Consider the following 25,177-nt stretch of genomic DNA (forward strand, 5'->3'; position numbering starts at 1 on the left):
GTGAAGCTGCCTCAAGGGCGCCTCCGGAGACATTTCACCCTAGTCTGCTCTGAGAATTTCCTTAAGACAGGAGATTGCTGAACAGGCCCCTCCTGGTACCCTCTCTTGGTTGCTATGTTCAAGATGATGTGACAGAAAGTTTGCACAGAAGGCTGGGAAGGTCTGCTGGTTCAAATCCATCTCCTCTACTAGCAATGACACTAAGGGGATTTCCTCCTGACAGCAAAACTGCCTTTTCTCCCCCAAAGACACAGCACTTGCCAGAGGAAATGCAAAGCTACGTTGCATCCGCAGGTACACATATCTAGAGGGAAACCATCTCTCCATACACAAGGCTTCCTGAGCAGCACGCAGCAGCAAGCCCAGGCTGGGTCCTGAGAACAGTTCTCTCCCACATCCTCCCCTCAGGGAGCACTCACACCCTCAGACTGCACTTCCCAAGTCAAAAATCTGCAAATACATGGCGCTCTCTAGTGTCTTTGCTCTGTTCGGGAGAAACACCAGTATCCCAAGGCACTGACATCATTCCAGACAGCACGGTGTAAACATCCAGGCGGAGGGATGTCCAAGGCCTGCTATTAATTAGGAAGAGTTTGCCAGCGTATCTGTTTGATTGAACCTTCTGGTGGAAGCCACTCCAACTATCTTGCTGCAGCCCCCACCAGCAGCACAATGCCTCCCAAAGCAGTCATTTAAACAAAAACAGGCTTTTCAGCCACACTCCTGATGGAGAGAACTATTCCAGGAAAGTCTCTGATCCTGGATTAGGTCCCCGCAGAACCAAACTGTGCTCCCATCAGCTCCTAAATTGGCCATCAGTGATATGTAACACAGGTTGTAATTTCAGGGTGCAAGCTCAGAGAAGTCCTCATAGAGGAGCTGGCTCAGAGTGGCACCAGGGAGGGCTTGGCAAGCTACAACATGAGTGGTACAAGGGCAGGCTGAGGGCTCTTTCAGGACCCGCAGGTACCACTAGCCACGCAGAACAGCTTAACTCTTGCCAAGCAACATGGATGGGAGCAGTGCTGATAGAAACACCAGTCCTTTCCTTACGTCTTGCCTCTTCCCATCACTGCTTCACTGGGTGAGGGGGCGAGGGCAGAGAACATTTCTAGCTGTTGAAAGCAAACACAATCCAAAATGGCAACTGCTTTGATATGCTCTTAAATGGTTTGCTGGTCCCTTTATTACTACCGTTTCTACTCTGTTATGGTGCCTCTTTTTCCTGTGCTTCTCTGAGGCTGACAGTTTATGACAGAAATATAGCACATCCCACAGATTCATAGCCTCAGGTCCAGCTGTGTTTGCCCAAATGACAAGATCGATGTGGCAATCTGCTGCAGAACATATGAGATTCCCCCTCTCTCCCCCCCTCTCTCCTTTAATATACATTTCACATTAAATCAGCATCTAAAGGGACGAGGCTCCTCTAGTGCCTAGGAGAACATATTTTCTTTGAGCTTGCAATGCTGGCTGGTGACGGGGGGAAATATGCTTGCACCGTGTAATTGATTTGATGTATGCCATGTTTTGTCGGGATAAACACCACCCCCTGGACTCCTTGCATTCCAGTGACTCCAGCCTCAGCTCGTTGTTAAAGCGCGTTGGGAGTCCATCAAAGACGCTGAGTAGTTTTGACGTGAAGATAAATGCTCTTATCTTCAGCTTCCAACGTTGCTTCTCTGAATAAGCACTCTTGACAGTTTTTGCTTTCAAACTGCTCTTCAGCTGGGGATGAGAACAGGGGGAAACTTTATTTCAAGCAAACTTCTCTGCTGGGAGAACAAGCCGGGCTTGTCACCAAACCAGATGACTTCCACTGGGACACATCACCACAATTCACAGGGAATAAATTAAGGCCCCATCCAGGCAACACACTTAAGCACCTGAATAAACCTGCAGCTTAAGCTTATCTGTTGCTTTATGGGCTTAGCATGTCCCAGATGGACATGCATCTCCAAAACCTCAAATACAACTGCAATACACCAGCAAAACTACATATCCAAATAGTACTCTGCTGCTGAAGAACTTTATTATTTTACAGTCAGGCATTTTATGCTATTTTACACTATTATTTTACACTAAAACATAAATAAGTATCTTTCAGGAGGCCAGTGCAAGACCCAGGAAGAATACTTGGTCCTCCAGGTCCTCCACCTCTTGCTGTAGCAAGTTGTCCCAAGCTGTAGCTCAGCCTCTCACCCCAGAATATTGGAGTGAAAATCCTGCTTTGTGCTTTCCATCTCCCCTCACTGGAAGGCTGACTATAGACCATGAACCTGACCATTAAGGCACAGCTCAGCTGGAGCCCAGGGAAAGCCCCACTAATTTGAACGGATCTAGGATTTCACTCTCTGCTTCTGTATACGGGGATTAAATAAATATTCTCCTGCTAAAAAAAATGCCACACATGCCTGCCTGAGTTCAATGGGATCTTTAAAGTAAAGATACAGACAAGTTGCAATCATTTCCAGTGGTATGGCAGGGGGTGAGTTTTAGAGCCAAAACAATATTTCAAGCACCGTAAATCCAGTTCACGTGTCTTTTAATACGATGGAACAGACTATGACAGGAAAAATGAAAAAGAGATATTAAAGAAAAAAATCCAGGAGAATAAATTTCCAGAAGAAATAATATAAAATGCATTAAGTATATCAGGAGGGAGATGTCTATAGAACCAGTAGGTCTCTGGCAGCCTCAGCAAGCAGAGGGAGCAATCAAATAGGGAGGTTGCAACCAAGCCAAACAATGTCTTTGCAGTCAGTATTCACACTGGACTATGATTGGGGTTAGACTAAGGCAGAAGAACTAGCTATTCTGGAGGTTGCTATCTATGCTTAGATACTATCTGACATGCAGAAATAAAAAAAATAAGAGGAACACTGGAAACACTCAAGATATCCAGTTGAAATGAATCAGCTGGACTGACAGCAGCTTTCTAAATGCACTGGCCAACAAAGTAACTGAGCTCCTGACAAGAATATGGAATTCATCTTTGCGTAGCTGTCACTGCAGAAGGACCCAAATTATATCCACCCTTTAGAAGAGGGCCAAGATCATTGTGGGATGAGCTCAACAATTATAAAATGCCCAACTTAAGAAAAACAGCTGAGAAAAATCACATAGCTTGAAGTGAAAACCCCTCAGGCCAAATGGAGCAGCAGATTTTTTAAGTCAGTGAAGTTACTCTGAATTTTTAGTGGAGGTATCCAGTTTTGATACTGGCCAGAGCATTCTGTAAGAGCCTTTGAATTTTGGCAATGAAATATTCAGCTGCACAAATCAACAAGCCTACATCTGTACTCAGTTCCTAGAGTAGTAAGAGTGAAGAGTCACAGGGTTGTCTAAAACAAACAATATTTTTGAATAATTTCTGCTAAAAGTATCAGACAGGAGATAAACTCTTTTATTGGACTGAGTTGAAAAGCCACCTAGACTATGTGTGCACTTATATTTCAGGATAGTTTTCAACTTACTTTAAATGCAATCTCATCCCCTCTTCACCCCACAAAATGCTAATCACAAAACAACTCAAATTTCATCCTGTGTGTGGAAGACAGTATGCTTCTGGTCCTGCATGCTAACTATTAGATTACATTGCCTCAACAAGAGTGAACACCCTTTGGATCCATTGGTTACATTGACTTCTAGTGTCTGAAGTCATGCAGACTAGACAGAAACATCGACCGTAGGTGGTGACCAAAAGCACATTCAAGCTCCAGCGGTATAAATTACAACCTCTTACTGAAGAAGCTCAGGGATATACCCAAAAAACCAAACTGCGAAGTATGCTGTAAAAAACAGCTGTAAGAAACCATGCAAAAGTCTGGCTCCCACCAATAAAACTTCTCTTACTTTCAGCAGGATCAGAATTTTACCTTAGAATGAACAGTTGCTCCTACTTTGGCTTGGTATATGACAGCTATATAATAAGGTACCTCCTGAAATCCTGAAAGATACCTGGAAAAAAAGACAAGACACAGACGTCTTACAGATGTTATATATCTCAGTCTTGAGTTTTAGAGACATCCTAATATGTCAGAAACTGTCAATTCTACACACTATTTGAGAAACTGTATTTCTATCAATTTAATAGCTGCAGAGATGAGAACTTTTCATACTTCAGTCTGGTCCTACTTGCACAAATCAAAGTAGCAGAGTCTTACTGGATCCTCAATACAATCTACAGCAAGAACAATAAAGTACATCAGAATTAGAAGTTACAGTTATAGATATACCCACCTCCATACTGGTACAACCTGGCTTCATTCCTTTACAACCCAGGAAGCTGTGCCAATCTGCATAGCTGACTATCTGGAAAACACTATTTTCCTATGGCACTAACAATTTTGCTGTCCTCCATTCTGAGAGACTGTCAAGGTCGAATTGTAAAATCAAATGAGATTGCAACCTTTGTATATGATTGTGTCTAGCTGATGAAAAGAGCGATGCCCCAAACGACCTCATATAGAAGTGTTTGGGGATCACAAGCAATGGAGACATGTGCCTTAGTAGAGGATGGTAACCTGCCAAATTCACTAGCTTTCTCTCAAGACTGTACACATTTCACCCTATGTATAGATATGGTGGAAACACTGAACAGAACACTATTTTTCTGGTTTCAAGCTTAGAAAAACAAGTGTTGAGTAATTTCTGCATTAAACTTTCATAGTCAACTTTTATTTCCCTCTCTCCTCTTGCAAGTTACATGATCAGTGAGAAAAATTTACCAACTTTCTCAGGGAACAAAATTTTAAGCAACCGCTTTGTCTCTCGTGTTGTAAACCCCACATCGCTCAGACTCCATGTTTCAGGCCATTGACACCTAACATTTACCAGAAAATTTCCCTGGGGCTGCAAAGAATTATGCAGTGAGAACAAACTCCATCCAAAAAGCAAAAATAAAACCACTGATTTTGATTCTTGGCTTCTCACCATGAGCTTGAGGAAGTCCCTCATCACTTCCACAAAGAACAGATGCAGTATCCTTTGAAAGTGGCTTGGCAATGTTGGTATGGACACACTGCTATGGGGTGGGTTTTTGCAAATCCACACCGGGACAAACAGCCAGATTGAAGTAAGCAGGATTGCTTGAGTTACCCGTGGGCTTTTTTTGCTGGCATCTGGTCTCAATTATTTCTATGTGCAGGTCTCGGTGTGTTCTCTACTATCGGCACCCATAAACAGCACAGCTGGATCAGAACTGTGCTTTTTGGGTGCATCTACGACACTCCCTGGCACAGCATAAAGAGCGGAGGCTTGGGGGTTGATTTGACGTGATCTGCTGCAGTCCTAAGACTTTCTGTCTACATAACATTCACCAGCGATGCGGCTTGTATCAGTTGCAGGTCACAGGCATGCCTAAGCACTAACTGCTGGAGAACGTTGTGCTACCATCTGGAGCGCTCCTATGTGACTTCAACCTTGGTCCACCAGGAAGGAAACCACTCTGAGCACACTGGTGGTGTGCATAAGGGATTGCTGCAAAGCACAGTCTGAAGCCAGGTAAGGAACACCTTCAGCATACATTAACATAGAGGCATACCATGTATAGCATTGCCAGCTGAGCACCATGTACTTGTGCAGTCTCAAGTACCTTCTGCAAGCAAGTATTGAGCTGCATCTGCATGGTATATTAGTCCCTTTATTCCAGCACTACTTGATTATAATTCACTGCCATAAGTAATATGAATAATACTGGGAGGACAACGTGGAACTGCGTTTGTGATCAATGAGTATTCTAAATTCAGCAATGATTTTAAAGGCCTCAGTGCCTTGGTAAAACCCAAGAATAACTTCCATTTCAGAAGGTGGAGGTACTCTGAAAACCAACTCTTTTTAATGCATCTCCAGCTGGGAGCCCCAAAGCAGCTGGATCACTAGCCATTTTCCATACACTGGGCCAATATTTGCCTGAGCAATGGAGTATTGCAGTTTCCAGAAAACAGTATGTGAAATTAATCAGCCCAAAAGCCTAAATATCAGCCAACATTTGCACAATGAATAGCACTTGAATTTGATGAAAGTTCTGACTGAAAATTCAGGTGTAGTTAGTAAGGATTTTTAAATGAAAATTTATCTGAAGTGCCCCGGACTAGAAAAGCACTTACACATAGGCAAAAAGGGGCAGGCAGCAAGGGGCAAAAACCAAGCAAACAAATATATTGGATGAAAAATTCTACTTCTATCATCTTGATATCCTGCTAGTATCAAAGCAAGACAAGTCAGGACTCAAAGGGAGCAGGATGAAGCCTTTGCTGCTACCCGGCTCTTGTGGTCATTATCCTTTCTTCAGCATTCCTACATGAAAAGTACTTCTCAGCCTAGACTCAGCAAAGCTCTTAAGCACATGTGGAACCCAGTTAAATCAGACTGGAAAAGAAACAAGCTCTCATTGCATCAGGAGTTACAAAGCTCCCTGCATAAGTCCCTAGTGAAGTTGTATTGCTTGTTTCGTCTGAAAGGTTAAAGCTCTCGATTACCTGAAAAAAAATAAGCTACATCTTTAAATCCACTTCAGCAGAGTGCCTAGTGCTGTCAGGACCCTGATCAGACACAGGACTGAAAAATATGGCTACATTACTTGTCTGTTCTTAGAAAAAATAAGCCAGCCCCAAGGAATTACAGCTTTTTATCCTTTGTACTGGAAACTAGTTGATGAGCTTTCTCCCCAAATAATGTGGTATTCTGAAGTTTAGTTTAACTTGGCACTACTCTCTCCTTCAAAAGGCATACAGCAAAAAGCTGCTCTAAAATACCGTCCAGTAGAAGACCACTCTTGCACAGTAAGGAAACATTGAGAACAGAACAGAAATAACAGAAGGGTAAGTTACTCAGTTGATTGACTCCACCCTTCACCAGGATGAGATTTTGGGACATAATGGCTGAAATAAAGCGCTGTCAGTGCAGATTCTGAGGCTGCAATTCTCCCTCCTGGCTGTGCAGAACACACCCTCAGCATGAGGCAGCTTTACGGCAGCTTTGTGTAACTCTAATCTACGGCTGCCAGATCCCAGGCCCAATCACTCGTGTAAGCTCTTCTAGCCATGTCTGCTGCCAACAGATGTTCCCACAAACAAGGGTCAGCAGGATTCAGGAATAATCTCAACATGTCACCTTCTGCCAGGACAGGCTGCTGAGAAGGGACTGCCCAGCAATTTTTTTTTCAGTCACTCTTAAACTAGGACTCCTCGAGACAAGGCTGAATGGCAAGTTGTAGGTACCGACAGCTTTAAGAATAATTTGCAAACTCAAGCAGCTAACCCAGATCTGATATTAAAGGCCCTCCACGTCTGATAATTGAGACTTTTATAATAAACAATCTTTATGAGGACCGCTTGAATTCACCTTGAGGGTTCTTTGGTCTTACAGCTTTGTAGAAAACTCATCTCCTTTATACTATAACACTCAGAAATCCACTTGCAGCACAGGAGCAAATACTGACTTATACTATCTCTGTCTCAAGGAGCTGCTTGCCTTTTTATAAACAAATCCAACTGCGGTGACCATAAAGCAGTAACAAGTCTCCTAGGGAATGTTATGTTATGTATGCACGTGATACCTGCTAGTGTGTTTTAGGAAAGTGATATAGAGTTTGGAGATTAGGGGAGAATAAAATGAAGAGAAATAACTCCTCATCTATTTCTTCAAAGGAAAAGACCGCTCAGAAAAAAATATGGATAGACTCCAGCCTTATAGGAATTTCCTTCCATTTTGCATTTGGCATCAAGTTCTTTCTGATTTCTTTACTCAGGCATATTTTCCTTCGGGGAAAATACATTACAGTTAGAACACTGCCTATGATTTCCTAATATGTATTTATGAAGTTAATCATACTTGCGTCTCTCAAAGCGTCTGTTATCTGGGCTAGTAAATTCCTAATTAACCTTGCAGGACAGCAATATCAATCCTGAGTCCTAGTACAGTGGGTTGCCACACTTAATGTTCAAGGAAAGGACATGTTCTTTAGGCATGATCAATGACAGCTGTCTGGTACCACAGTGGGCAATTTGCAACGTACACTGAAGCTCTTCTAGTGTACTCATCTCCTAAATCTTCTCCCTCTTTGCCTGTTAGTATTTCCTCTCAAGGAAATTAGGGGAGACCTACTGTGATGAACATCTAGCATAAACAGACACTGATTTGTTTGGTTAGATTTGTTTTACTTACAGAAGAGCAGATAAGGGAACTTAAATACAGAAATGAAAAGGTAGCTGCAGAAAGAAGCAGTTTAAGGAGCTGCATGTCCATGGCAGGTAAGACAAGAAATAAATTACTAACTAAAGAAAGCATGACTTAGGCTAGGTATTAGGACAGCATTTCATATTGATACAGACAGCTGAGCACCAGGATAGGTTTGCCCAGGCAGGCTGAGTAGTCTCTGTCATTGGAAAGGTGTGGTTTGGACATGGTTGGCCTGGCTTTGGGACAGGAAGATGAAGTTCCCTCTCCAGGGCCTTGCTGACTTATATGGAGGATTTTAGGGAATTTGCAGGTGTGCCAGGTTGCATCAGACAAGACCTAGTGGATATTCATGATTTTTTAAAAGCAAAAGCGACTAGCTGAATAGAAATCAACTAGTCAAGTAAAAGTCACCTTTGTTGATTTCCACATTTTATTTTAATTACTTCTAACTGATCAGGATGGCAAAGTACAAAATTTGACACATTGTTAACGCAAAGCCTACAGCACCTCAGCACAGGTCTTCCCCCTCAACTAAACCACTGCAACTCAGTGATGCCACAGAGGCAAAAAACCTGTCTCAAGCTGTGCTAAATTCAAGTTCAAGAAGAAATTACAGCCCAGTGGCACTTCAAAGCAGACTAGCTTTTCTCACTGGTACCTCTGGTTGTCCTTTAAACATGTATAAACACAGTCTGCATTTGCCTCTTGATGTAGATGCTGCAGTTTAGAAATGCACTGAGTGCTGGACTGTGCAGGTGAAATGTTGTTTTTAATTAGACCTGCTGCAGCAGCATCTAATGTTTTAAAATATTGTTGTAATAAATCCTGCAGCTGTAAATTCAATATTTCATAAAGGCAGGCAAGGCCTTGTAGATAAAGTATGAAGGAAAAATCTGCTCTTAACTGAGTCCTGTAATAAAGCATTTCAGGGAGAAAGAGGACAAGTAAGCAAGCCGAATTTGATCCTTTAATCCTGCCTCCTCCACCATGAATGGAAACAATGCAGCATGCAGGAAAGGAATTCCTTGATTTTAAGCAACATCTTTATAATAAAAATCCCTTTAGACTTTCTCCAGTCTTAAGCACCACTTCATAGATTCTGGTTACGTAAGAAACCCCATCTTCAAACGACAAATAGAAATTTTACATTTCAAAGACAGCAGACTGGAGAGTTCAAAATGATCATTCACACTATGACAGCAACTAGTATCACAGCTGAGACTGAGGTACAATGGTGCAAGTAGCCAACGTGTAGCCACAAATAAGAAGCTCCTACCTTAAATAACTGAAAATGTAATAAAGAAAGAATTAAGCACCCTTTGGAACTTCGGAGAGTCACTACACTCTTTCTTCTTACTACTTGATGAGAACTTGAGCCACGTTTGCTTTGTTTGGAAACACAGCAAAAAGCCTAAAGCTAACAGATTACGGAACAAAAATAAATATGGAGCCAAATCCGCCTCCCAACAGAGATACCATAGATTGCAGTGGTGTTGCACTAACATCCACAAAAGTATAACCCATGATGTTTGAAGCTAGAGGCCCTGAACTAAAACTCTGCTTCTATGCCTTAATCTTAGGCAGCAAGATCTGTGGGCTTTCCAGTCATTCTCATAATGCTTTACTCTCACAAGGAGGAAGTGTCATCCTGGATATGAAGAACGGGTAAAGGAAACCCACTGATGCTGACCTGACAACACAACACATGCCTTTACATACAGCAAAACTTCAAAGCAGATGGAGAATTTGCTCTTGTTCAGAAATCCAAATTTAGGCACCCAAACACATATCAGAGAATCCAAATATTTGGCCTTAATTTAGGGAACTGCTACAGCTCCCACTTAAGTTGCATTGAAGTTTTGACATACTCACACTTTTGAAATTAGGCATTTATGTAACTGTCCAAATAGGAATTCAGAAACTAAAAATAAAAAACCTAACCCTGCAATTAGTTTCTTAACTAAACAACAGTCCTCTCTGCCTTGTGGCTTCCCCCCCTCTCCTCCACCCCCCCAAATAATCAAATTACTAATGTTATCCTCCATCACTCAGTCAGGGTTTGGTCTTGAACTAATTGCAAAGGATGTGCAAAACAGCTATAACAGGGAACTGTCAGCAGCACGCAATAGCAAAGTCAGTCACACAACAGCAAAATAAGTCCTGCCTTTGCATGGGTTTATGATCACACTGATGCATGCCACCTTGGAGGTAAATTTTTAAATGCTGTGCCATCTTTAAATTCTGCAATAAAAAGATAAAGCACCGGCACTCTCAGGAAGCATTTTGCAAGAGTTACACTGAGTACAGGTAAAGCATCTGATGTGATGCCTGGAGAACACAGAGACCCCTACCATCCAGAGGAGCTCAGATCCACAAAGCAAGCTCTGGGAGAGCTTAGATCTGTGTAAAGTGTTCAGTTTTCAAACAGCTGGGCACCTTGATTTAGCAAAACAACTAGACTCTACCAGTAATCAGTAGAGAAGGACAGACACGTGCAGCAAGCACATTATTCCTTCCTATGAACAGTATACCAGTGACACAGAGAAAGATTGTCCTAGAGTATTGCAAGCCAGGAGCACAGCTGTGAAATTGCTCTGGCAGACACTGTCACAACTAATAACACAATCCTTTCAAACACACACACATTAGAGTACTTGTGGCATTTGTAATTTGTTAAAACTCCCAATCTGTCACTTCATTCTGAGGACATGAGGAGAAAGCAAGCCTGTACTCTGCTTGCCTGCACATACCTCAGCTCACCAGCACTTTTTACATGTTTTACAGCACTTCTGCTAAAACACTGAGCAGGTGTTAAGGGGTAAGCAAAGAGGAGAGTAATTTCTGTTGCTTGCACACGTATGGCTACACCAGGGACAGCAGCACAGGCACGCCAGGGAAAATAGTGTTTGTGAGATTCTACACCAGCACATTCAGAAATACAGCAATTGCGATTCAGGTGCAAAGATAAACCACTGGCACTATTTAAATGAACTCTGTGTTTCTGAAATGCCAACTGTAAAAAACTGCTGATATTTAATTTTGTTAGATATACTGCATCTGGTGTTTATGGCTCAGTGCTGTTGCCAGAGAGCCCCAGGAGCTTCGGTCTGGGAGCCAAGCCAGTGTCTACCAACTTAGTTGGACTACTGTGGATACACAAAGATCCAATATTCCTCTGATTTAAAGCTTTCAGGCAGATTTTCAGAGACTTTTGTTTTATTTATAGCTAGCATGTGTGGAGAGAAATAAAACAGTCATTTAATATGCTGCACAATTATGGGCTTATTTCTTACAGTTTCACTTTTCACTAGCTTATTTTGAAGCACAGAGAATTGAAAATCTGGTTATTTCCACCTTAACCATTCATATGCAGTTAGACAAAGACATTCAGTAATGGGATGCCTTTCCATTAGAAAAGGAAAAGGCCAAATATAGTTTCATCACAAAAGCTGAACACTTACACTATTTATAGAGATGGTCATCGTAACTGTTAGAGCCACATAACAGTTAGATGTGTTTCCTTCTTCCACTCCTTATGGCATAGATTTATATCCTTCTGTTACAGGAAGCTCTGACTTGTCAATGAAGATGGCCTGGTGTTCTGATCCTTGAAGTTTTAAGATTCTCTTCTGCTTGAAACTGGAATAGGTGCTCTCCAACCTCCCCTACAGAAAATCAGAAGAATTCTGTTCATTAAATTGACAAAAAATGTATGCCTCAGTCTAAAGAAAATTAAACAGCATTAGTAAAAACAAAGAGTATATATTCCATCTTTGGGGAATATTTTAAGCATCTGCGTAGACAAAAATATTAAACAAAAACATGCACAATTTTATTTCATGGGGATGTGTAGGACATTTGGCCATCTGCTGAAAATGTAAGGCTGCCAAATATCACAGATTCACACCTTGAGTCTGGAAATTGAGTTCACATGGCAAACGCATGCATTTCTTGTGGTGTCTGCATTCCACCAGCCTTTCCTTTACCTACTACTTAGTTTTACACTTCACTGACTGCTAAGCTGGATTGCTTCACAGTTTTTGAATGAGCAGAGCCCAATGTTGCAAAGTGCCACCGACTGCCACAGAGTGGCCGGCAGGATACCTGACTGTATGCTCGACAGGTTTTCAGAATTGGGGAACATAAGAAAATCAAAAGTGCTTGGGAGATCAGGGCCCCCGCTCAAAACCACTGGCATCGGGAAAAGACATAACATTGTGTAGTTCGGGGAACATTCTTCCATTCTTTCTTTCTGAAAAAGTAATCAAAGAGAAAAATCCTTAAAGGCTGAACTTTTACAGGCCACCAGCTTATACTAAAAACAAAAACTGAGACTTCCATGAATATCTGACTTAATCAAAACCCTGCCATACTTTTAATTCATATAAACCTATTCCTTGCATCTAATTAGCTGAGAGTATGGGACTAGTGTTTCCCTAACTTAAAGAGTGGTTAACCACATCAGGATCAAGGCAACAACAGTAAAACAAGGTTTCAGGCAATCCCACTGGAAATCTTGCACAGATTCATCATCTTGCACTGTCTATAGCAGAGAACTTTATGGTAAGATCTGCTAGATAGTGCAAAAGTCACCATTATAGTTGTTGGGCCTGACAGGAAATAGATTTCTAGCACCTACTGGCAATTAGTAAGATAACAAATACAGACCGCACTTTTAGAAGTTCGGAATCTAAATTAACGCTGCTTTTTCATAATGTTTCCTCAAATATAAAAGTGATCTTTAAGTTCTTCTGTTATTTATTAGTTAGTTAGCCAATTAACAGGCATCCACTGACAGATTTTTATCACTGAAACTGCAGTATGCCTCTAGTGCCTTCACAGCTCAGAGCTTTGAGGTCCACGTCTGGTTAGGACACAACATGACGTGCATATGTGACTGCAGCTTGTTTTGTTTTACCCTCCCCCCCCCCCCTCCTCAACAAGCTAGCTCACACAGGCATCACACTCACTGTACTGATTACAGGGGAAGCCTCCCAGTTTAAGATAGAGTCAGGTCAAAAAAGCTGGAAAAATACTGAAACTTTTCGCCTTTACTAAAACAGCTGCTTGTAGAGCTGTCTTGTCAGCAAGCCTGAGCTACCTAGTTCAGAGGTAGTCCAGGAAGCATTGCTGAGCTGTGGTCACTGCTGTACAGACATATCTTGTATGACAAAAGCTACATCACCTCTTTTACCTTATGTTTTCATACTTTGTAAGGGGTATTTTTCACTGGACGACTTATCTGTCTGCTTATATCCAGGATGTGCTGAATTATGTGCCTTTTTTTCTGTAGGTTTCAACAACAACTGCAAACAACATTTCACAGGACTCGTCTTCTCTTGTTCTGTCTTACCTGTAAAATAGGGATAACCCTCACCTGTGTTTAAAACTATTTTTTAGGACCACTTACACAGCAAAGCCTGCTGCCCTCCCTGCCTCTAATGGGACATGCACAGCATCACTTGAAATTCTGTGATACCTTTAATTCCTTCTCCCTTCCAACCTGCTGCCATTATTTAAAAATTATTTCCTCTCCATTTTTTCTGAAGGTCTTCAGGTTTTTTTTAATGCAGATTCCTGCTGGCATACCCATGTTTGGAGAAGTTCTTTGAAAATTATCTGTTGTCAATAGCACATCATTCATCAGCTCGAAAGCCAAATGGATTTCTCAGAACTCCTGCTCATTTAGCCATCTTTCTCTGCAGTTCTCCCAGTGGGACAGAATGAAATTAAACTTAAACTAGACTTTAAATTATTTATTCTGAGACAACAGAGTTTGGAAAGTCATGCTAGAGAACGATCACCCAGGGAAGTAGCTAAATATGATTGGGGGGCGGGGGGAAGGCAGGAGAAGGGAGTCGATGTGTCATATTAGGCACAGTAAAATCACAAATGTTATCAGTTCTCACAGTAAAAGGCACAAGCTGCTCTTTCATTCTGGTCATGCAGAAAATAATTTCCTGCACACTCAAGAATGGCATCCTTTCCCCTCAGAAGGAATCAGGCCTTAAGGGGGCTGAAAAACCTGGTGAACAGATTACCTCATTTTTAGAGGGACTACATTTTCCAAATAGAAGAACAAGCAGAATTTGTGTTTACATCATTAACTTTGCATAATGCCCTGAGGGCCTCCTATAAGGGACAAAAACTAAACAGAATAAAAAACTGCATTGATATCACCACTGCTTTTAACTCAGTGACACAGGCAGTTTCCTTGAGGAAAAGGTATTTTCTAGTTTAGCTATATGTGAATCTACCATAAAACAAGGATCATTCATATTCACCTTAAGCAATAAAATAGATCTGTCAATATCCATCCTTATTTTACTCCCCCTTCTCTCTAGCCATTATCAAGCACCATCATTCCCCTGGATTTATCCTGATAGAAGCAGAACAGTCCTGCAACTGCTTTCCTTGGACCACTATTTCATCATTTCCAAAGAAGGGCAATGAAGCTGGTGAAGGGTCTGGACAACACATCTTATGAGGAGCGTCTGAGGGAACTGGGGTTGTTTAGTCTGTAGAAAAGGAGGCTCAGGGGAGACCTCATTGCTCTCTACAACTACCTGAAAGGAAGTTGTAGCAAGGCAGGTGTTGGTCTCTTCTCCCAAGTAACAAATGATAGGACAAGAGGAAATGGCCTCAAGCTGTGCCAGGGAGGTTTAGATTGGATATCAGGGAAAATTTTCTTCACTGAAAGGGTTATCAAACATTGGAACGGGCTGCCCAGGGAAGTGGTGGAGTCACCATCCCTAGAGGTATTTAAAAGACGTATAGATGTAGTGCTTAGGGATACGGTTTAGTGGTGAACTTGGTAGTGTTACGTTAATGGTTGGACTCGATCTTAAAAGGTCCTTTCCAACCAAAACAATTGTATGGTTCTATAATTACCTTTTCAGAAAAACCCAAACCCTACCCTAACAGACTAGAAAAAAATCCACTCCAACTGATTAGAAAGGAACCAAAATGACATAGGAGCTTTGGGAAGATAGAGCTGGCACGCACCAGCACCTCTGAGGAAAAAGGATGCTGTTTTGGGCAACTCTCGCATGCTGGGCTTACTGCCAACCATGCCATGAATGGCTCTGCCTGACCTGCCTGCTGGGTGCCACTATCACTGAAATCATGAATAAAACTCCTTAACACCAATGTAGCATTAAGAAGCAGGCATTCTCTTTATTACAGCACCGGATGCATGGCGGATTGTTCCATGTATCACGCATACCATATATTGCATTAGTCAAAGCTTTTATCACCTGGTTACATGCATATGCATGAAATCTCCTGGAATGGTTATACATATTCATAGTCATTATGCACACGGCTTGAGTCTCTGAGGGGCTTTCATGGGGGGGTCTCTGGTGGTCGTTATTCCCCCATAGTTCTGTATGATCCCATTTCTGCACAAGCGTGCTTGATGCACATGCAGGTGGCTCCAAGGAAAAGATACTGTTCTGGTTCTTACAGGATTTCTCTCTTCTCTTGGTGTCAGAGTTGTGAATCAAGTCATTATTCGCAGTCTTGTTATCTTTGGCCTTTCTTTGTAATTAATGAAGAATTTAACAGAGACCTTGGATTCTCTAAGAATAAGCACAAGCAAGAGTCTTTCTGCATACCATTCGCACCAGAACTTTAAGAGTTATCAGTCCTAGCAGCAGATACTGTCTGCAAAGCAAGCAATTAGCTTCAGAAAGTGCAGTTACTTTAGCTGAAAGGAAAATTACTGAAAGGAAGTGTGGTTCTGTTTAAAGGTTACACCAAGTGGGCCCTTTTAGGACCTACTTTGAGGCCTACTTTTACTAAACGGTCTGGTATCACCGCTTTTTCATTTTCCAGGGATGACGAACAGTCCAATGAGGCAGGAAAGCACCACGCTTGCACAGGGACTGTGACAAGCAAAGATGTTCTCCTCTGTGCACACAAACGTATGTCACAGGAGTAAGCAGGAACGCACCTCTGTACGCGTGTAAGCGCGCACTGAGACAGCAGTGACCGCCCTCACGTGCACAGAACAAATAGGCTTTTACATCAAACCAGTAATCGCAAATCTCCCGGCTCGGTATCTCTCCCTGAAAGCTCCGCTGTAACACTGACCACAGCGCACACGCACCGCTCTCCTCCCCCCACCCCAACCCCTGAAGGCCCGGCCCGCGGCAGGCGGGAACCCCGCGTCGCCCCCGCCTCCCACCGCGCCTGCGCGCCCCCGCCCCGTCGCCACAGCAACGGCGGGCCGCGCCATGGCGCTGCCCGAGCCCCTGCGGAGGCGGCTGGGCTCCTTCAGCCGCACCGTCTTCACCGACAGCCACCGCACCGGCCCGCAGTACCCGGGCGACCGCGCAGGTGAGCGTTAGCGGCTCGCCAGCAAGAAAAATGGCGGCGGGTGCGGCGGCGGCGGGGGGAGCCTCCCGGGATTGAAGATGGCGGCGTCAGCCGTCACCTGGCGGCCGTTCGGGCGGGGCCATGCACTGGCGGCCGTGCCCGCCCGTCCGGGGGAAGGGCCGAGTCCCCTCCCCAGCAGGGTGTCCCCGTCCGCCTCCCCGCCATCCTCGGGCAGGAGGGCTGAGGTGCCGCTGCTAGAGCCCCGTCGCTCTCCGCCAGCCCGGAGACCCCGGGAAAGGGCCTCAGAGAAACCCCGGCGACACCGGTGCCAGCCGAGGGGTGAGAAGCAGAGGGGCCCTTTAGATGAGGGCTGGGGTCACGGTCAGTCGTGTCCTGTGGCTGCATCCATGGTGTCTGGGGTAAAACTATAGCAGCTGCAGTATCGCCCTACACGGGACATGCCGCAGTGTTGCAGGCCTAGGACAGGCTTCATCTGCACTTAAAATATTAAATGGGGAACAGTCTGATTTAAAAGCAGTATGGAGAACACTCCAGACCCACCTTTACAGCTTATTTTGCATAAAATATTGCCAATGAAATCCATTGTTACACACCAGGTGTTGTGCCTGTGCCAAAAGTATAAGTGATTTATGGAGAACACTGAGAACAAATACAAGATCTGAGCTGCTATTGTTTTAAGCTCACTAGTCCTGCACAGTTAGGACACCAAGACACTTAAAGCATGAAGGGGTGTACCAGGCTAGAGTTAGGCAGCAAAAACTCAAGCTTGCCATGTGCCAGCTTTCTCTTCCTTCTTCCAAGGCTATCATAAGGACCAATATTCTTTCATCATATTGTCAGGGAAACCCGCAGGCTAACATGTCCTCTTTTCATAACCTTTGGAGTGACAATAGCCATGAAAATAAACACAGTCTGTCTGCATAGAAATGTTATATTCATAAGAAGTTAGCATGTGAATTTCAACTTACAAATCCATTCCAAGCTGCTAAAATTAATAAAAGTAATTTGTATTTCAAGATGGGAGTTCTCATTTTCTTTGTGTAGTTATGCCAGTGTAGTTATACTGCTAACACTAATTCCTCATTACATTTATCAAACACTGAAATATTTTCTTAACTCTAGGAAGAGCTTCTATCTTTAGTAATTTCTTTTCAGTTTCCTATCATGAAAACTCCTGCATGAATATCCAACCCATTGCAAATGTACCATTAACTTCTGGGAGATCAGGATTTCAAAAATTAAGTTTACACGTATATATCTTAGTGAGTTACCCTAGCATCAAAGAATTGGCCATCACAATACTGTCTAGCATTTGCATGAATTTTAGCAATCCCAGAAAATAAGTACTAGTTCAGTTTCAGAACAGATGAATTAGAATTGACTTATATTGCTAGAGATTCATCCAAAACAGAGTTTTAAAACTTGAGCAGAAGCTACAAATACCAATGCAGTGTCAGTGAAACCTTTAACATACGTAAAACATTCTCATCACAGTTGAGATTGTTGGCTCCTCTGTTTTTAAGTAATAGGGCCATGAACCATTAAATTTTCATCCAAGACATATAGGGCAGAAACATACTTATATGTAATTGGATGGTCATGTGTTTTTGAAAAATGAAAGTCTTTTAGGATTGTATCTCAGTGCCCTCCAAAGTCCTCCTGGTGTTTAAGAGATTCATTCATTAGGACATCTGGGACAATTTTAGGTAAATAGTGAAACTGGTTTTGAAGTACCTATAGACTTTCATTCCTTTGCAGATGTAAGAAAGTATTGATGCTTAAAAATGGGATTGTTAAAAAAATACATTGGTTGTCTTGCACCTTCTATTTCAGTATAACAAATCCCTGCCCCTCACACCCTACCCTTAAGTTCTGTCCCAGTTCTGTTCCCAAATCCTCCTCCCTTCCCACCTAGTCTAGTAGCTACCATGAATACTTCTGCAACTGGCATAAAGACTTCTGGAACAGACTGTACCAGGCTGCATGTGGCTGGACGGCAAACAGGGATGCCAGACTGAGATGGAACAAAGACAGGTATGAGAATAGTCAGAAGATATGGAAAGAGAAGGCAATGTCAGAAGAGAGGTGGTTCTGAGGCTGAGAGCAAGACAATGACTGTTTAGACTCATTTTCAATCAAATGTCACCATTGTGACAGACAGGGGCACAGGACGCGAGTACAAATCAGCAGGTCACAATGACTACTTTCTAAACTTGCTCAGGTTGTACCAAGTGAAGAAGTGCCTTCAGGCTTCATTTGGGGAAAACGAGAAAGACTACTGTTGGTAATTGAAGTAAAGTGGATGCAATATCAGTTAATTAGAATATAGCAATGAAACTTCACCCATTAAAAAAAAAATTACTACTCCCTTAGAATGCCCTTTTAAATTTTTCCTTGTTTTAAGTCTAATCTTGTAAATCTATTATTAAATCCTAAATATAGAATTTACTGCCTGCATGTTAGAGTTCAATATTTGCTTTTCTCCACATTCTATGAACACATTTTGTTCTCTCCAGACTTTGAAGGATAAGTTTTAGTTTGACATGTATTTGAAATTGTTAGCTGTTAAGAACTAGAGGAATTACTAGCTGCTTGCAACATCTCTTCCATCCAAATGTCTATATAAATAGAGATTGAAAGTGAAGAGTGGGCAATGCAAACCTGCTCTCTTGCAGTAAGTCCTTACTCAGGAGGATCATCTACAAAGTAACAGTAATCGAGGATGTACTCATTTAAACTTTGGCCATTCTCTTAGGAACAGCAGTGAAATAACCACTGACTCTTTTTGCATTATCTGTATAAAGCACTACTTGAGCTAAGCATATCAGTCAGAGATTGTGGAATAAGCCATAAGCCACCAGGTAATCAACAATCAGACACTCAACTTGAATACATGACTAAGTGATAAGAATTCTGTATTCTGTTAACTGAAAGTTGCATTAGATTCCAGGAAATGGTGTAACTCAAGATAGGGTAGAAGTTTTCCTCTGGATATATACAAATATTTTTCTTAACATTTAGTTTGACTGGGACAAGTGTTAATGCCCTGCTAGAAGCTAAGGTAGAGCAGTATCTTTCTGTCATATTTATGGAAGGGAAGTATGGAACAAACTAGGAGTGATAAAGACTTCTCTCTATCTACAGATAATGAAATAGTTTCCAGTTTACCACTGCAGATGTCCCTCTATTTCAACGTTTATTTTTTCCCATTTTGGTGGCTCAGCACAGTTGTTGTGCTCTATCTGAAGGTGAGTCCTGAAGAAAAGTGATGGTTTGCAAATGTAATATGTTTCTGATCAAATGCCTCCTAGTACTGAGATAACCTCAACTCCAGTGAGCTTTATCAGCTTTATTTGGGAATTCCTTGAAATAGGAGGTTTAAGAGTATTTGAAAGCCAATACAACACTGTAAACTTACAGTAGCATACAGTGTCTTCACATAATCACAAACAGCATGTTATGAAACAGCACAGCAGAAACTTTTACTCTCTGCTTTCCTCTAGTATTCAGACTTGTCAGATTACTACAAGTTCATCCTGGTCACAATCATGATCCTGGCCTCTCTAATAGAGGTCATTCGACTCTACCTGGGATACATGGGCAATCTACAGGAAAAGGTATGTTACCACATGTATATATTTGTGCAGGAGAGCATTTTGGAATTGAACATAGAATAGTCTACCTAGTCATCTAAGAGATTTAAGTTGAGGAGGTGGTTACTTCTCTGAGTTCCAGTCTGCCTCCTCTATTCCCTTTGCATCAGCTTCCACTTTTGTGATTCCAAGATGTTTTCCCTCAGAAGAGCTCTCACTCCCCAAAACTGTTTTGTCAGAAAAAATAAGTACAGTTAAAAAACACAGTATATGGAAATATTACCTCACTTTTGCCATTTTACATTACGTGTTGGCTTTTTGAAGGTTGAAAAAAATGTGGGTTTCTCCACAAAGTTTTGGATATTTTCATCTCTAACTGACAGTTAATAGGTGATGTCTCCCTGTTACAGGTCCCTGAGCTGGCTGGGTTTTGGCTTCTGAGTCTCCTCCTGCAGTTGCCTATGATTCTCTTCTTGCTATTTAATGAAGGTCTGAAAATTCAGCCACTGGAGCGAGCAGTCCATATCATCTTTGCCCTCTTCCTCACCTTCCAAGTCATTGCAGCCTTTGTCACCCTGAGAAGAATGGTAAACAAACTGGCAACTCATTTCCACCTTAATGAATTTTACCAGCTGAAGGAACATCCTGTGCCTCGTTTTTGAAGCCTGGGTAAAGAAGAGAGCAGTTTCTGTGGCTGGTAGGGGCCCATGCCGAGGAGGTTCACCTGACAAGTGCTGGCTGGGGATCACACACACTGAGGGCCTGAGAAGTTAACAGAGGGGGACCTCATGTTGCCACAGCTCTGTTTCCATTTTGTTGGGTCATTCTTTACCTTCCTACATCAGACATACTAAAAAATAGATCTTAAGAGCCAACACTAAACCTCAGAGAGTGGAGCTCCACTCTGCAAGAAAAAAAATCAAAGCCAATTACATAACTGGCTTGAGGGGACTATTTGTTGACTGTATGCATTGTTACTATAAGTGTTACTGCATAGAGTACCAACAGAGTAGGTTTGGTAGGTTTTACATTTCACAAAGTCACATGGTGTTTTTAAAAAGACAGTCTTTTCCTCACTGTTTGCACATAATTGTTTTGTTTACAATAAATCTTTTATACACATTTTTATTTGTGTTGATACCAGTTTTCTCTGTTCTTCCAGATATGTTGCACATATTTAGTGTCTGGTACCTTAGTTAAGGCAAAAAAAAAAAAAATTACAAAACCAGAAGCCAAACCCAAACCAACAAAGAACCCCAAGAAATCTTGAGGCCCAAAAAGACCAATGATAAGATAGTGAACAGAGACAACAGTTTCAGAGATGGTCTTTTAGATAATTCCAGCACTAGAAATTCCTTATTAATAAACTAGAGATGGAATTTTAAAAGTATTCCTTCCTCAAAACTCCTACATTCATCTTCTTGGGCTTAGCTAGAGTTTTAACTATCAAGCCGTTCAAACAGGGTGGTGCAATTTTCTCAAACTGAGGATTCAGTAAGTCAGCAGTAACAAAATTATAGCCATTAAAAAAATTGGTTTGTGTCGCAAAGGCAGAGCCTGTTTCTCACAAGCCAGGGCATATACCAAGATTCTGTCATTCCTGTTATTTGTGCTAATGTCTAGACTATCTTCTCCGGTTTTGGTAATGACTAAAAGTTCACTTTTTCTGTCAAGGAGGGATGGAGATAAAAATAAAAATAATTTTCCTCCAAATCCCTTGAGTCTTTGAGCAGGACAAGAGTCATCAGTTTTGAGAGCTGGCACAAGCATCCCGGCTGTTCAAAAGAATGTAAAGATGGGTCTAACATGAAAAAGCCACTGTATATTTAAAGCTCATAGAACCTCTAGTGAAAAGAAGGCATTAGCTTTGTCTTATACCAAAACTGTTGGGTTGGTTTTTTTTTTAATCCATGAGGGAATGGTATTAATCCTACTAAATTTCCCTTTTCATTTTGTTATTGTAAAGCTTATATTACCAGAGCATGTACCCCTTTCTTTTTAAAGAAACTCCTGTCTTGGATCAGCTATTGTGCAGAAAAAAGAGGATTTCTGTAAGACAATCTAAGAGTGTCTTTAGCAGTTAATATAAAACATTTAGAGGCTCATAGGCAGAGCCTGCAAGAGAGACGGTGAGGTTTAAGCAGAAGTTATGTCATTTCAAAAACGCTTTTACAGCGGTTTTAAGAATGTAAAAACATTCTTAGTATGTGCAATGTTCCCATTGCGTCGGTTTTCATGTCAATTGTAATTATGCTACTGGAGAGTGCCAAGGTCAGGGCTGGTGAGCTACATGAGAAGCTTGGTAGGATCTGTTACAATAATGGATAACAGCAAAATGGGTCCTGACAGGCCAAACAGAAACATCAGATACCTTGGAGCCTATTTTCTCCAGAGGCTGTGAACTGGAACACAGATGTTTCGGTGCCTCTGTAGCCATACAGAGCTACCTCTTCCTGCCCTAATAGGATGGGACTAACACCAAAGGCTGCCCTTCCTGGCCAAGGATGTAGGGTAGACCTCCAAGGAATTCACATCTACCACTAAGAAAACCTGGCTGTTAGGGAAATACAGGCTAATGATAGAATCATAGAATGGTTTGGGTTGGAAGGGAGCTTAAAGATCATCTAGTTCCAACCCCGCTGCCACAGGGAGGGACACCTTTCCACTAGACCAGGTTGCTCAAAGCCCCATCCAACCTGGCCCTAAACACTGCCAGGAGGGGGCATCCACAACTTCTCTGGGCAACCTGTTCCAGTGTCTCACTACCCTCACAGTAAAGAATTTCTTCCTAATATCTAATCTAAATCTACCCTTTTTCAGTTTAAAACTGTTACCCCTTGTCCTTTCACTATGATGCAGCAGGGAAGTTGAGCACTGCTAGTTTTCAATGCCTTCCAACAGTTTGTCTAAGAGAACATGCAAGTTAAGGGAAAGCAGTATCTTTTCCACAGGTACTCTGGCTCCCTGAGTCTGCCCTTGATATCATTGACAGGGCAAGCACTGGGATGGCTTAGAAGAGGCACTAGGGCAGTTACCATCCCTTCTGCTCTGCATGTAGCTTGCTTGTTCCCCTTATTAAAAGCTCACTATGGGAGATCAGGAGGGAAGTACACTGAGATGGTACAGTAAGCCAAGCTCTGAGGAGACAGAATGATTACCTATAGTAATCCAATCTCTTGCCTTAACTAGAAAAGGGCATATCCTTTGGTTGTCTTTTCTGTATTGCCTTAAAAAGTTCAAAACTTAAACTCTTTTGTGAGATTAAGAGCATAATGGTTGGGAAGATTTTTAAACACCAAGTACATCAAATAATACAACATAAAGCTGAAAAAAGTCAACCATACACCAATGCTGGCAACAAGGAACTGGCCTCCAGGCTAAGGCCATGAGACTTGATTCAAAATCCTTGCGTTTAGTGGTAAGGAAATCACACACTTGGAAGACCAAATTACCATAAAAGACAATTACCAGGAGGCAAGGATACAGGGACACACAGCTCTTTGCTGGAGAGGTGGGGGGAGAGAGAGAGAGAATGTCGATGAGGCAATACAGGAAATAGAATTCAGAGAAACACTGTTAGAAATAGAGTTGCTTGGAAATGCTTAACATAGAAACCAGTCTGTAATGTAAAGCTTCACCAACATGTTTGATAAACACAAGATCTCCGCATTCTCTGTGCTCAGGCTTCCTAACAGACCTGCTAGTCTATTTTTAATTTCATCATTACCAGCTTAAACATTTAATTATGAAGAAAGCCTGCAAGCACCTAGAATTCACATTCAGTGCCTACAGGTACAGTTTTGCCATGAGTTTCCTACTTCTCATGATCTCAGAGACAGGAGAAGAAAATTACAGTAGCGCTCAGGAAAACAGAACAAAAATGAAGAATCACATTGAAACTTTCCTTCAGTTCCCAAATTTCACAAGAACCAGCAAGATGTCAAACAAGCAGAAAACATAGGTCACTTGTAACAGTGAAATTTCAGACACACAAAAGCAAACTTCGGAACAGAAGCTTTCAATAAGGGGCGGGGGGGGGGCACATGTAAAAAGAGAAACAAGTGAAACACATGAGGAAAAGAAAAGGGGGAAAAAACACTACAGAAGGTACTGTCACAATATAAATCAAAAAATAAATGGAAGAACTTTCCAGCATCAAGAGCAGAGCAGCAATATTGGCATTAATGTTTTAAAGAAAAACATAGGAAAGCTTGGTTTGTTTTTAATGAAGAAGTTCAGGAATAATTGCCAGAACAGACTGGAAACAGTGAAAGATACACGAGAACTTCAAAAGGCCACAGCAGGGAAACTAGCAGTCCTTCATAAATGCTCTTCCTCCCGTTATTCACATAGCTATGAGCAGATACGTCATCCCATAACAGGAAGAACATACTCATCATGCAGTGCAAAGTATTCACAAGCAGAAGATTAGAATTTTAGATTCAGCAAAGCAGGTGTTTGGGGAGCAAGAGGGTTTGGCTTTTTTTTTTTTTAACCCCCCTCTACAGAGTAGACAGAAACAAAGGCAAAAGGAGGGAACTCAAGAACATTGGAATCTAGTGGGAGTTCATTGAGCAGCATCTAGACAGTTTTGAACAACAGGGTGTTACATTAGCAGTTTTTTGCCTCACTAGGGTTTGTGCGGAGAACTACAAAACATTTTTTGATGATCTAGATAACTACCAATAGCTCTCCCTTGACGAGCAAGATCTCTGAATGGCAAAAGTCTATGTACAGAACTCAGTTATTTTATTTCACCAAGTTTGCTGTTAGGAAAGGCCAACAGCCAATTTGAAAGGAAATTTGTACCAACATATTTCCTTTAACTGAAAAAAAAAAAAGTTATGAATGAGCATATTATCTTAAAATGCTCTTTTTTTAGGTTACTGATCAATTTGAAGATGAGGAGTATATTTTGTATTCGAGGGCATAGTTGCTAATTTGTTAATACCTGAACTCCGTGTGTGTTCCTTGTCCAAAATAGACTTTGTGAAAGGATTTATGTTTTTAATAGCTGCAGAACTTCCGAGAAAGGGAAATTAAATTTGAAAGAGACTTCA

At 41.8% G+C, this 25,177-nt stretch overlaps 1 protein-coding gene across 1 annotated transcript; it reads left to right on the plus strand.

The window, feature by feature from the left end:
• Positions 1-16,407: 16,407 nt before the first annotated feature.
• On the plus strand, positions 16,408-21,156 carry TMEM17 (transmembrane protein 17). The gene is made up of 4 exons (XM_068412344.1): positions 16,408-16,524; positions 19,669-19,772; positions 20,028-20,141; positions 20,528-21,156. The coding sequence occupies exons 1-4, from the start codon at positions 16,422-16,424 to the stop codon at positions 20,777-20,779; spliced, it is 573 nt and encodes a 190-aa protein (XP_068268445.1). The 5' UTR covers positions 16,408-16,421; the 3' UTR covers positions 20,780-21,156.
• The last annotated feature ends 4,021 nt before the right edge of the window (positions 21,157-25,177 follow it).

Source organism: Nyctibius grandis, chromosome 1 (assembly GCF_013368605.1).
Source record: "Nyctibius grandis isolate bNycGra1 chromosome 1, bNycGra1.pri, whole genome shotgun sequence".
NCBI lineage: Eukaryota > Metazoa > Chordata > Aves > Nyctibiiformes > Nyctibiidae > Nyctibius > Nyctibius grandis.

Coding starts and splice junctions, on each gene's coding strand:
- TMEM17 (XM_068412344.1), top strand. CDS start 16,422: ATGGCGCTGCCCGAGCCCCTGCGGAGGCGGCTGGGCTCCTTCAGCCGC. Junction 19,773..20,027: donor TTGTTGTGCTCTATCTGAAG/GTGAGTCCTGAA, acceptor GCTTTCCTCTAG/TATTCAGACTTGTCAGATTA. Junction 20,142..20,527: donor TGGGCAATCTACAGGAAAAG/GTATGTTACCAC, acceptor TCCCTGTTACAG/GTCCCTGAGCTGGCTGGGTT.